Below are 13843 nucleotides of genomic sequence, written 5' to 3'. Positions count from 1 at the left end.
GGGCCTGCGCAGGCCGCGGGTGACGCACGGGGGCGGGGCCGAGCTCCTGAGCCACGTGACGGGCCGGCGCTAGCTCCGGGGGACGTCATGGCGCTGCGGGGTCAGCGGGCGCTGGCGGCGCTCAGGCTGTGGGGCCTGGGAGGTGAGCGGGTCGGGCCGGGCCTGGGACACTGGGGTGCCGTGTCGCTGTTGTTCGCCGTGTGTACGGGGCCGCAGCCCGGCAGCTTTCTAGGATCCGCAGTGCACTCTTCGGAGTGGTCTGAGAAACTCCAACGTGTTCCATAACTGGTTTTACCATTCCCCGGCCGAATTAGTTTCCGACTTTGTTTCACAAGTAGTGCTGCAGTGAGTAACCTTTTCAGGGTAAATTCTTAGCAGACTGCTGAGTCTAAAGGCATGCATGTTTAACATTTTAATTGTTCTCCATAAAACTGCCACCAGCAAGCATCACTCCCTAATGCACAGTAATTACACTTGATTCCCCCCCCCCCTTGAGTTACCTGCCCTTGTCACCAAGGCAGCTATGCAGCTATGTGCTGCAGATACACAGAGGAAAGGATGACTGGCACCCTAATCAGAGCGGGGAAGGCGGACTGGACTTCAGATGAGAACCAGCAATTTCCCCTTGGAGTTCATTTGGGGTGGTATTTGGTCTTGACCTTGACCCTGGTAGGTTTGGGCATTTTCAGGTGGAGAAAGGTCTCATTGAGGAATGTGCTGGATGAGGAAGTGCTATTTGGGAATACACAGACAGGGAGATTCTTCGTTTGACTGAAACCAAGGGTTCCAAAGAGCAAGTAAAGGGTTTTAAAGCTGTCACTGGGATGGTATGTACAGTACTATAGGAATTCCACAGGATGCTAATAGTACAGAGAGAACTTTGGGCTAGGGCTAGGGTAACTGGATGTAAAATGGATTGATGTGTGCAAATATGTTATACAAAAGACAAAAAAGAGGGCTGGGAGTTTGGCCTAGTGATAGAGTGCTTGCCTGGCATGCACGAATACCGGGTTCAATTCCTCGTTACCACATACATAGAAAAAGCCAGAAGTGGTGCTGTGGCTTAAGTGGTAGTATGCTAGCCTTGAGAAAGAGCAAAGATAGCACTCATGCCCTGAGTTCAAGCCCCAGGCCTGGAAAAAACAAACAAATACTTAGGATCATCCTTCTAGGACATAGATTCTGATTTATTCTCATGTGTGTAAAAATGTGCCCTTAGCATGTCCTGGCATGCAGAAGAGGAAATACTCTTAGTCGCCTGTTATTATGTCTGTTTAGCTTTCAATTCATTTCTTTAAAGAGGGTGTCATGATCTTTTCACTTCAGAAGGGAGAAATCTCCATAATGTAGACACAGACACTGTCAAAGAAAGTCATCAGGGGCCATCTGATGAAAGCACTGACCAATGGCTACCAGCCTCTAGGTTATAAGAAAGATGTACATGGCCCAATCAGGGCAGGTTTCCAGGGTAAAGAAGAGGAGTCACACTCAATTAGATGTTAAGAGAGCCTAAGGGTCAACTCTAGCGTAGAGTTCCAGAGATTGCTGCATGAAATGGCAGTGCCTGTGCTTCTCTGGCTGCAGACCTCAGTGGGGGCATTTTCAAGGACTGCCACAGACTCTGGATTACTTGTATTTTTTTGTTTTCTTCTTGTCACTTTCTCAGAGGTTCAATAGTTTGCAAGATCCTAAGGCCTTATTAAAGCCTGTGACTTATTTACTGTGTGTTATATGCTCTTTTCCTCAAAAGATAAATTTCAAACTATTAATTTTGATCCCTGGTTTCTGAAGGTGACCAAAGATCCCAGAACCATGCAGGGAGAGACCTTCTATAGTATACATACTGCCTTGCCTTCTTTCTAATACTGACTGCTGAATTGTGGCAACTACCTGTATTCAGTGGCAGTTGTGTGGAAGTCTGAACCCAGAGCTGTCAGATGTGGATGTTTCTTTGTGGAATAGTCACTAGAGCCTAGCTTTCCTCCCAATAATGCATAGTATAAGTATGAAAGTTTTATTTTCTGTTATATTCTGCACACATTAAGGTCTACAGCTCTGCTAAGAACATTCCCCAACCCCCATCAAGGAATGGTTTTGGCCCTAGCTTGAACTTGGATATGCTTTTTGAATTTACATAATTCCCACCAACCAGTCTTTTTGCCCCCAAGTAAATTTTGATTTCTGAATCAAAACTGCTCTCGGCTAGTCATTGTCTGTGCTAAGACATGTAGTTGTGTTAGGGAGCTGGAGGAAGTGTTGTCAGTGATGGGAAGGGTAGAGTCGTGCATTCTTGCTAGCTTGAGACTGATGTCATCTGCTGCCTTTCTGCTCTGCTCTTGCTGTCAGTGCTACAGGTGGAAGAAGGTCCATATCTCTTTCTGTGAGTGCTTCAGGACTCTTTGGAAGTGGAGGCAGTCATGAGAAAGAGAAGCTTTCCCTTCAGGATATTGCTGAGCTCATTCGTGCCAAGTCCTGCCAGAGAGTCGTGGCCATGGTTGGAGCTGGCATTAGCACTCCTAGTGGCATTCCAGACTTCAGGTACACTTCAGTCCCCAGTAGCATTGATGGTACTTCTCCACTCTTCTGAAGGGTTAGACTTTTTCCTTTTATCCCACAGATCTCCTGGGAGCGGCCTTTACAGCAACCTCCAGCAATACAACATCCCATACCCTGAGGCCATTTTCGAACTTGAATTTTTCTTTCACAACCCCAAGCCCTTTTTTACTTTGGCCAAGGAGCTGTACCCTGGGAACTATAGGCCCAATGTTACTCACTACTTCCTCCGACTGCTTCATGACAAGGGTCTGCTTCTGCGGCTCTATACACAAAACATCGATGGGCTTGAGAGAGGTGAGCCCTCCATCCCCATTGAACATTCTAAGCCTGTTTTCAGGTAGGGCTGCGGCCTAGTACTTATACCTCATCCTTAGGGCTGTTTCAAGCCAGCTGGATATGTATTTGCATTCTCAAGTGTTCAGACTACTATTGGGAGCCACCCTTATCCCACATATCACTGGGCTGTGAGTTTGGGGAAGAACTAAAATTCACATTGTGTTGCGAATCTAGATGATCTCCTTTACACCTTTTTAAGAAACATTTGGAGGGGTCAGAATTTGGCCTAATGGTAGAGTGCTTGCCTAGCATGTACAAAGACCCTGGTTCGATTCCTCCATACCACACACATAGAAAAAGCCAGAAGTAGTGCTGTGGCTCAAGTGGTAGAGCTCCAGCCTTGAGAAAGCCCAAGGACAGTGCTCAGGCCCTGAGTTCAATGCCCAGGACTGGCAAAAAAAAAAAAATGAAAGAAAACATGTGGAGCCACCTGGTTCATACCTATAATCCTGGCTAATCTGGAAGCTGAGATTTGAGGATTGAGTTTGAAGCCAGACTGAGCAGGAAAGTTTGTGAGAATCTTAACTCCATTTAACTACCAAAAAGCTAGAAGTAGAGTTGTAGCTCAAGTGGTAGAGTGCTAACTTGGAATAAAAAAGTACCAAGCTCAGCCTGGAGTAGTGGCTCATGCCTGTAATTCTAGCTACTCAGGAGGCTGAGATCTAAGGTTCAAGGTTCAAAGCCAGCCCAAATCACCAGAAAACTGGAAGTGGCACTGTGGCTCAAGGGGTAGGGTGGTAGCCTTGAGCTGAAGAGCTCAGGGACAATGCCTAGGCCCAGAATTCAAGTCCTACCCCCCCCCACACGTGTTAAGCGGGGTTCAAGCCCCAAAATAAGAAGTATGACAGGTACCTAAATGTAAAGAGAACATTGCAAGGAACCCTTATGTATTGTCTCTAAGTTTTCATTACTGACACATGTCAGTCCTTGTTTGTCTCTGCTCTTCCTGCATTTCCTTCACACTTTCTGCCCCCAATTTAATTTAGTAACAATCATCTGTAAACCAGTGAGTATCTTTGGAAGATATACTTTAAAACTAGATCATTATAGTTACTTAAAACAACTGTTATCACACACAAGTATCACCATCTATTCAGTGTTGTCACCATGCCTGGCTGAGAAGTTCTGTTTTAGTGTATTTATTAGCCATTCAGTTTGCTTGAAATTTGGTCTTGCCAAGTCCCAAATTTAAGCATTTGTATTCACAGAGCTATCTCAAAGGCTGTTAACGCTGAACATTGGTTTCAATTTCAGTATCTGGCATCCCTGCTGGAAAGCTAGTGGAAGCTCATGGAACTTTTGCCTCAGCCACCTGTATAGTCTGTCGAAGGTCCTTCCCAGGAGAGGACTGCTGGGTGAGTTTTTCCACTGATGGATCTTCAGTTCTTGAGGGGTGCTGTCAAAGTGGTAAGTGCTATTGTGAAAATGTATGTTGCTAGGTACCATGATTCATTGCTGTGATCCTAGCAACTCAGGAGGCTGAGATTGAGGATTGTGATTTGAAGCCAGTCCAGGGAGGAAAGTTCATGAGACTCTTACCTTCAACTAACCACCAAAAAGCTAGAAGTGGAGGTGTTTTAAGAATGCCAGCCTTGAGGCCGGGAGTTCGGCCTAGTGGTAGAGTGCTTGCCTAGCATGCACGAAGACCAGAGTTTGATTCCTTGGTAACACATATATAGAAAAAGCTGGAAATGGTGTTGTAGCTCAAGTGGTTGAGCTATAGCCTTGAGAAAGCCTAAGGACAGTGCTCAGGCTCTGAGTTCAAGCCCCAGGACTGGCAAAAAAACACTAGCCATGAGCAAAAAGGCTCAGGCACAGTGCCCAAGGCCCTGAAACAAGCCTCAGAAGTGCCACAAAAAGCTGGGCGCAGTGGCTCATGCCAGTAATCCTAGCTACTCAGGAGGCTGAGATCTGAGGATCTGGGTTCAAAGCCAGCCAAGGTACTGAAGAATGTGAATCTCCAATTAATCACTAGAAAACAGGAAGTGGGGCTGTGGTTCAAGGAATAGGATAGTAACCTTGAGCTGAGGAGCCCAGGGACAACACCCAGGCTCAGGGGTAGGGAGGTAGCCTTGAGCTGAAGAGCTCAGGGACAGCGTCCAGGCCCAGAGTTCAAGCCCTATGACCCACAAAAAAAAAAAAAAAAAAAAGTGCTGGAAAAAAAAAGGGTTGTGTGGAAGGGACAATAAAATAACGATGATTTTATGTTTTATGTATATGCATAGATATACATATACTGGTTTTCATTTTTGTTCTGCCTAAGCACTGTTCACTTAGCTTTTTTTTTTTTTTTTTTTTTTGCCAGTCCTGGGCCTTCAACTCAGGGCCTGGGCAATGTCCTTGGGCTTTCTCAAGATTAGAGCTCTACTGCTTGAGCCACAGCACCATTTCTGGCTTTTTTCTATGTATATGGTATGAGGAATTGAACCTGGGTTTTCGTGCATGCTAGGCAAGCACTCTACTACTAGGCCAAACTCCCAGCCCCTTCACTTAACTTTCTTGCTAAGGGCTAGTACTTCACCATTTGACCTACCTCCACTTCCAGCTTTTGAGTGGTTAATATGAGATAAAAGTCTTTCTTGTCTGGGATTGCCTCTAACCATGATCCACAGATCTCTGCCTCTTGAGCAGCTATGATTATAGTCTTGAGCCCCTTGCACCCAGCTTGCCTGCTTGTTTCCTCTCTCTCTCTCTCTCTCTCTCTCTCTCTCTCTCTCTCTCTCTCTCTCTCTCTCTCTCTCTCTCTCTCTCTCTGTCTGTCTTTCTCTTTCTTTCCCTCCTCCCCCACCTCTCTCCTTTTCTTTTGCCAGTCCTAGGGCTTGAACTCAGGGTCTGGGCACTGTCTTTGAGCTTTCTCAAGGCTACCACTTTGCTACTTGAGCCACAGCACCACTTCTGTTTTTTGTTTTGTTTTGTTTTGTTTTTTCTATGTATGTGATACTGAGCAATCGAACCTGGGTCTTCATGCATGCTAGCCAAGCATTCTACCACTAGGCTAAACTCCTGGCTCAAAATTATTTTATTTTATTATTATTTTTTGCCAGTCCTGGGGCTTGAACTCAGGGCCTGGGAACTGTCCTTGAGCTTTTTCTCTATATGTGGTACCTAGGAATCGAACCCGGGTCTTTGTGCATGCTAGTTAAGCACTTTACCACTAGACCATGCTCCAGCCCTGCTCCTTCTTTTTATTAACTATAGAATGTTACATTTAGCCACTCTTCTATTGTTGAAACCTTTTTTTTTTTAGTGTTAGTAAGGATTGAACTCTAGGCAGGTGAACTGTCACTTGAGCCATATTTCCAGCTCCTTTTTGCATTGGTTATTTTTGAAATAGGATCTTGGTTTATGTCTGGGCTTCAGTCTTCCTATTTTCCTATAGCGGGGTTGTGCCCATTGATGGATATATCTGCCTTTATGTTAGTAACACACTCATTGGTTACTATAACCTATAGAGTGAATTTTAATATAAATTTTAGGATAGATATGCTAGTCTTCTGTTACTGTCACAAATATCTGAGATAATGGACTTACACAAGGAGGCTTTTACATCTTGGCTCTCACTTTCTGAGGTTCTTGTCCTGGATCTACTTACCGGCCCTGTTGCTTTGGGCTTGTGGCAGTGAGGCAGTGAGGCAGTGAGAAGGCAGTGCAGTATAATGAGAACATAAAGTGGAACAACGTTGCCCACTTCATGGCCAGTCAGAACACCACAAGAGGAATAGGAAGGAGCTGGGGTCTGTCCTCTTTGAGGGCTTTCCCACAAAGATCTCAGACCTCCCCCTAGACCCTACTGGTTCAGGCTTGTGTTCTACAACTTGATCCACTCTTCTACTTCCAGCTTTTTTTTTTTTTTTGCCAATTAATTAGTGATAAATGTCTTGGATTTGTTTGCCCATGCTGGCTTGGTCCTCAAATCTTAGCCCTCTGAGTAGCAAGGATTATAGGTGTGAGCTGCTGGCACCAGCTAGGCACATCTCTTAACAGTTCCATAACCCTAAAAACTCCAAAAAGTAAACCTTACGTGAAATAAAAATATTTTGGGGCTGGGAATTTGGCCCAGTGGTAGAGTTCTTGCCTAGCATGCACAAGGATCTAGGTTCAATTCCTGGGTACCACATACACAGAAAAAAATCCAGAGTAGGTGCTGTGGCTCAAGTGGTAGGGCTCCAGCCTTAAGAAAGCCCAAGGACAGTGCTCAGACCCTGAGTTCAAGACCTGTGACTGTCAAAAAAAAAATGAAAAAGAAGAAAGAAAGAAAAGAAAAGAAAGAAACTTTATCCATTCTTATGGTTTTGACAAGTGTTTCTCAAGGGGTTTGGTCCAAACCTCTGGTTCTTTAATGTTGCAGCATACTCCTCTTCAGCTGTTGATTGCCTCTGACTACCTCCCACCTCATGTTTTTCTGAGAAGGTGGGCATCAGACTCCCTCAAAAAGTCGTGGTCATGCCATCCTTTGTTATTGATCCTGCTTGTATTCTGAGTCATTTTTGTCTGGAGTTTCCAGCCTGTCTTCCTGTACAGAATAAAATCTTTCCATTGACTTTTAATTTTGTTTACTTTTTCTAGGAGTTATGTTTCTTTTTGAAAATATATTTTTCATACAGCTTTTAAAAAACTCTTAATGGTATTTAAAGCTTTTTTAAAATTTGTATTTATTTATTTATTTTTTTGGGTGCCAGTCCAGGGGCTTGAACTCAGGTCCTGGACACTGTCCTTGAGCTTTCTCAAGGCTAGTGCTTTACCTACCACTTTGACCATCACTCCACTTTTGGCTTTTTGGTAGTTAGTTGGAGTTAAGAGTCACAAAGGGGACTGAGAGTGCGGTCCAGTAGTAGAATGCTTGCCTAGCATTCATGAAGCCTGGGTTTGATTCCTTGGTCAAGGACAGTGCCCAAGCCCTGTGTTCAAGCCCCAGGACTGGCAAAAGAAAAGAAAAAAAAAAACTCTCAGAGACTTTCTTGCCTAGGGTAGCTTTGAACTGTGATCCTGAGATCTTAGCCCCCTGAATGGCTAGGATTATAGGTATGAGCTACAGATGCCTAGCTGTTTTTTTTTCCCTTTTAATTAGAATATAATATAGTTTTTTTTAAAAACAGTAGATGATAATATCTGAAGTCTAGGTTGGACCTTTCTTTTAGCATTTGTTTCTACTTGTTATTGCTTGATTCAGTCTACTAATAAACATCATGTTATTTACAAAGCTTTGTCTTAAAGTGTCTTCCTCCCTGATCTTTTTTACTCAAGGCTACCAAGCTAGCATTTGAACCACAGCTCCACTTTTGGCTTTTTTGGTGGTTACTTGGAGATGAGTCTTGTGGAATTTCCTTCATTGCCTGTCTTTTACCCAGGATCTTCAGATCTCAGTCTCTAGTGGCTAGTATTACAGGTTTGAATTAGTGGCACTCAGCTTAGATGTCTTCCTTCTTGCTTCCTCTTTTTCTACTTGGTACGTTGATCCAGGACATATTAATAATCACCATCTATTTCCTCTTGTCCTAGAAGGATATGGTTTTTGGCAGCTGTTGTTTTGTTATTCCTGACAATGTCATGCCATAAGCTGCAGATGACCTAAACGCCTTCCAGCACTGAAGCAATACGCTGCTCACTTCATTTCAAACCAGGAACAGTGTTATGCCTTCTTACTGTAGGCCAGATACCCACAGAGCACCATTTGAGCACCATGATCATCCTCAGATGCAGTTCAGGGCTAGACATGCAGCCTATGGTACAATTTGTGGGTGAAACTATGTGATATCTATGATTTTTTAAAAAATACTTGAAACATTTGGTAAAGTATTAGCGATTGCTAAAGCTGTATGCATGGCAGTTCTTTTTTTGGGGGTGGGGTGAGGTGGGGGGGTGGGTGGGTCATGGGGCTTGAACTCTGGCCTGGGCGCTAACACTGAGGCTCTTTAGCTCAAGGCTACCACCCTACCCCTGGGCCTAGGCGCTGTCCTTGAGCTCTTCAGCTCAAAGCTACCGCCCTACCCTTAAACAACAGCCCCACTTCCCATTTTCTAGTGATTAAATGGAGATAAGAGTCTCTCGGCTTAGTAGCTTTGTATTGTCTAGGCTGGCTTTGAATGCTATCCTCAGATCTTAGCCTCCTGAGTAGCAAGGATTATAGGCATCAGCCACTGGGCCTGGCCCTGCATGGCAGTTTTTTACACAACTCAGCTTTTGTGCATATTTGAGATTTTCTTGAAAAATTGTTGCTTACAAGGCTCTTACAAGGCTTCTTTAGCCCTTCCCTCTGTGTCTCCCCAGGCTGAAGTGATGGCAGATAGAGTACCCTGCTGCCCTGTCTGCACTGGTGTTGTGAAGCCTGACATTGTGTTCTTTGGGGAGCCGATGCCCCAGAGATTCTTGTTGCATGTGGCTGATTTCCCCATGGCAGATCTGCTGCTCATCCTTGGTACCTCCCTGGAGGTTTGTCAATGTGGAGTTGGGTGGTGGGTGGAGGTAGGTACTGAGGGGTTACCACAGAGTAATGGTGAATGACGCCATCTTTGCAGGTAAGTAGATCCAGAGCATTTCATGCTTCAGTGACCCTGTGGGAGGAGGGTAGGGGTAGGGTGAATGGGTATGGGAAGGGAGGAAGAGAAGGAGCATCAGTGTGGTAAGTTTCCCAGACCAGGTCAGGAAGACCACATTGTGCTGGAACAGGCTGAAACCTGAGTAGCTGACCCAGGGCTGGAGTTGTACCTAGGATGCCACCACAAAAGTGGACCTGTAGCCTGGGAAGGAAGGAGTATAGTACTCAATCTGTAGGGTTGGCTTTGCTAGTAAGGAGTGTTCTTGAGAGATGTTGAGTTGCACATGGTTGTGAGGTACCTAAGAGACACCAATTAGATGGGTCCAAGAAGTTGATTTGCATCTGGGTCTGTCAGGACATTTCTAAAAGGTGTGATAAGAGCAAGAGATGAAACCATGAAAAAGAGCTATGCTTGACTGGATATAGGCACCAATGGACAGAAGGGCCAGAAAACTGTCTGCTCACAGGCTCATCACTGTAACTGTATACAGTAATCCAGGTCTCACTGGTGTTTTGGACAAAGTGAGATATAAAAGTATAAGCCTACAGGTTTGTTAGAGGACAATGTGTACTATGGGAAAAATAGAGCAGGCAATGAGTCAGGGTAGGTGGATGGTTGCAAAGTGAGTATGGACATCCATTGAAGGAGGTTTGTGTCCCTTGTTAGGAGAGACAGTGAAGGAGGTCTGCCTTCAAGACAGATGATGGAGGAGCTAAGAGTTCCTGCAGAGGGACATTACAGCCACTATCAAGAGCAGGGCCAAGAGAGTTGATGGAGGAGCTGAGATTTCCTGCTGAGGGGCATTACAGCCAATGTCAAGAGCAGGGCCAAGAGGCACTTGCAGGCTATGGGGAAGGCCAGCACTCTTCCTGTTGATAGGGTTCTGTTGGTGCTGTGCCCTTGCAGGTGAGGTCAGGTGGGGCTGGACAGTAGATAGACCTGAAGGGATTGACACCTGTGGGGGTCTGGATGTGTAACTGGGGAGAGGATATGAACTCCTACAACACTATGGAGTATTGCCTACATTTTGTGAGTATGGATTTTGAACTCATCCTCTTAACACTGGGATTTGAAGTAGTAGGTGTTGGAAGTAAAAGATGGAGTTCAGCAGAGATCTGCAGTAGGAGCTGGGAGGGTCCAGGTCTGGGACAGAAGATAAACGCAAGGCATTTGGAGGGGTTAAGGACCAGACTTATAGTCAGTTTGTGGGCTGAGCCCTGTTGCCCAGGCTAGCCAGCAGCCATCTTTATTTTTGAAATAAAAGGAAAACAGCACACACACCCCTTTTATTTATTTATTTTTTATTTTTTTTCCAGTCCTGGGCTTGAGCTCAGGGCCTGAGCACTGTCCTTGGACTTTCTCAAGGCTAGAGCTCTACCACTTGAGCCTCAGCACCATTTCTGGCTTTTTTCTATGCATGTGGTGCCAAGGAATCGAACCCGGGTCTTCATGCATGCTAGGCAAGCACTTTAACCACTAGGCCAAATTCCCCGCCACCCCTTTTATTTTCTACTTATAAAAGTATCATAGTTGTTTGGGAATGTGGCTAGAGTGCTTGCCTAACATGCATGAAGCCCTAGGTTTGATTCCTCAGTACCACATAAATAGAAAAAGTCAGAAATGGTGCTGTGGTTCAGCAAAAGAAACTGAGGAACCATGCCCAGGCTCTGAGTTCAAGCCTCAGGACTGGCAAAAAAAAAAAGGAAAAAAAAGTACCATATGCAGCTATGTAGCATGGCTTAAGTGGTAGAATGCCAGCATTGAGTGAAAAAGCTAAACAGGAGCTTGAAGCTGAGTTTAAGCACCAGTACTTGCACACACACACACACACACATCATATAAATTTGTTCACAAATTACATTTATAAATTAGTTTATTAGAAATAGAAAGTCATATGTCTGTGGTGATAGAAAGTTTAAAGTTTTCTTAAATTACATAGTTTATGTAGATACTAATGAATAGTAGTCAAATCTGTCACTTATCTTTGTCTAACTTCTAATTTCAGTGTATTTGGGCAGGATATTTCTCTAGTTCAGGCTGGCCTGCAATCCACCATTTTGTCTCTAAAGTGCTGGGATTAGAGGGCTGGGTTTACAGGGCTAGGTGTGCCACTATATCTGTCCAGAACTGTTTTCTATACATATAAATCTATATTCTGAAACTTTTCATGAAAGGCAGGAATTGAACATTTGCTCTTCAGATACAAGCCCATCTTTTTTTTTTTTTTTCCTTTTCCTGTCAGTTGTACGGCTTGAACTTTGAGCCTGGGCACTGTCCCTGAGCTCTTCAGCTCAAGGCTAGTACTCTACCAATTGAGCCACAGCACCACTTCTGGTTTTCTGGTGGTTAATTGGAGATAAGAGGCTTTCTTTAGTTGTTGGGCTGGCTTCCAACTTCGATCCTCAAATCTCAGCCTCCCGAGTAGCTAGGATTACAGGCATTAGCCACTAGCGCCCAGCTAAGCCCATCTTGATGTCTATCTTATTTCTTACAGTGTTATCTTGAAAGAGAATCTTGCTCAAGAACCAATGCTAGTAATGTAGGCTTCTTTGGGAACAGTGACTCAGGCAAGGGCAGAGGCCCTGTGCCTCTGTCAGCTGATAAATGTGAAAGGGACTCAGAGCCCAGGCCATGCTACAGTGGGCAGCTGAATGGAAACTGGTGGCAGAGCTTGCAGATTGGCAAGATAGATAGAGACAGGAAATGTGGGGGTAGATAAGATCATCTAGTTAGGTGGCAGGAGGTGATACATGGTAGCGCTCTGTGCTCTGTATCTGGCCTTTGGTCCTCAAGGCCTCTGTGGGAGTGGTGTGGAATTCTGCCAGCCAATGAAGTGGGATACACACCAGATTAGGTGGGTACTAGTGCTACTCTTCATACTTGGCCCCTTTTCAGGTGGAACCTTTTGCCAGTTTGTCTGAGGCTGTACGGAGCTCAGTGCCCAGACTGCTTATCAACCGAGAATTGGTGGGGCCCTTTGCTTGGCGTCCTCGCAGCAGGGATGTTGCCCAGTTGGGAGATGTGGTTCACAGTGTGGAAAAGCTGGTGGACCTTCTTGGCTGGACAGAAGAACTTCAGGACCTTGTTCAGCGGGAAACTAGAAAGGTATAGACCACTAAACTCTGGGGTTTGACCACCAGATTGGACTTTGAGAGCCTTCTCCTATCCTGACTCCAGTTTCTGTACATAGAGACTTATGGATCTTGGGACTGGCTAACAGAACTTGACTGTTTCCTAGTACCACAGGGATTTGTACCACAGGGATTTGTGTTATGATGGGGTGTGATCTCATAGGCTTTTCTTAAGAATTACCACTCAAGGTTACTTCCACAAAATGTTATATTTTTTTGTGTATGTTAGCATCAGCAATTTAAAAAAACCTTTGGAACAAGGCATTCCATTTTGCCAACCCATTCTGCCAGTCCTGCTAGGGTGTTTTGTTTATAGAGAAGAGCTTCTGTTTAGTAAAATACTTTGTCTTCAGTTATTGTGTGTGTGTGTGTGAAGGGCTTGAACTCTGGGCTTGGGTGCTGTCCATGAGCTCTTCAGCTCGAGGTTAGTGCTCTACCACTTTGAGCCACAGCACCACTTCTGGTTTTCTGGTGGTTAACTGGAGATGAGTCTTGTAGACTTCTATGCCCAGGCTGGCTCTGAACCATGATCCTCAAATCTCAGCCTCCTAAGTAGCTAGGATTACAGGCGTGAGCCACTGGCACCTGGCTTTAGCTATGTTTGAACCAGGCCTGGATATGCAGTTAACCAAAGCTGAGCAGGCAGTTGACTGGTACTCTCTTACAACTCTGTACCCTTTGGATGAATGGGACAGATAGGAAGGCAATGGTTACCCCACAGGAGAAACAATCATATAGTAAAGATTCACATCCCATTTCTAGTGAGACCAGTGTGCCTGAAGACAGCTTGGGCAAGTTCATAAATCTTGGCCAAAGCAGGATGTGACCTGAAGAGGAGTGGACATCCGATGCTGCCACTGGAACTTCTTCACATTGCACACATGGATGACAAAGAGACACTTACTTGCCTGTCTTCTTGTTTAGTTATTCACTTGGTTGAAGCTTGTAATGTACAACAATCTGCCAGTAGTTGCTCTCTTGGACTCAGACTCATCAGCTCCCAATGGATCAGGTTTACTTTAGTGTACCCAGGCTATCTGGAGAGCAGTTCAACATTTGTGTCATAAGACCCAGGCCTGGGCCATGTAACCTTTGGAACCCTAGCAATGCACTAGGATTGTCTAGCATGTCATCCTCTACAGTAGAATTACTTTTAATCAGTAAATTTGTCACATGAAATAAATTCAATACAAAACCAGCAAGTGTTGACATCATATGGAAAGACTTTGTAACATGGTATCCCTCTCTTGGAATAGGCAGGACCGAAATCATCTGTCCTTGGAT

At 44.9% G+C, this 13843-nt stretch overlaps 1 protein-coding gene across 2 annotated transcripts; it reads left to right on the top strand.

The window, feature by feature from the left end:
- The first annotated feature begins 79 nt into the window (after positions 1-79).
- Sirt3 (sirtuin 3) lies at positions 80-13757 on the top strand. Of its 2 annotated transcripts, XM_090347062.1 has the most exons (7): positions 80-142; positions 2355-2538; positions 2618-2850; positions 4147-4247; positions 9160-9321; positions 12324-12533; positions 13322-13757. In XM_090347062.1, exons 1-7 carry the CDS (start codon positions 88-90, stop codon positions 13322-13324), a joined length of 948 nt encoding a protein of 315 aa, XP_090203188.1. In that variant the 5' UTR covers positions 80-87; the 3' UTR covers positions 13325-13757. The 2 variants fall into 2 exon arrangements, with proteins under 2 accessions (XP_090203188.1, XP_090203187.1); XM_090347061.1 differs by lacking the exon at positions 13322-13757 and having other exon boundaries at positions 12324-12539.
- Positions 13758-13843: the final 86 nt, after the last annotated feature.

Source organism: Megascapheus bottae, chromosome 16, assembly GCF_031878675.1.
Source record: "Megascapheus bottae isolate mThoBot1 chromosome 16, mThoBot2.hap1, whole genome shotgun sequence".
Lineage (NCBI taxonomy): Eukaryota > Metazoa > Chordata > Mammalia > Rodentia > Geomyidae > Megascapheus > Megascapheus bottae.
Note: the sequence above shows the minus strand (reverse complement) of the source record. Positions and strands in the feature narration are given on the sequence as shown.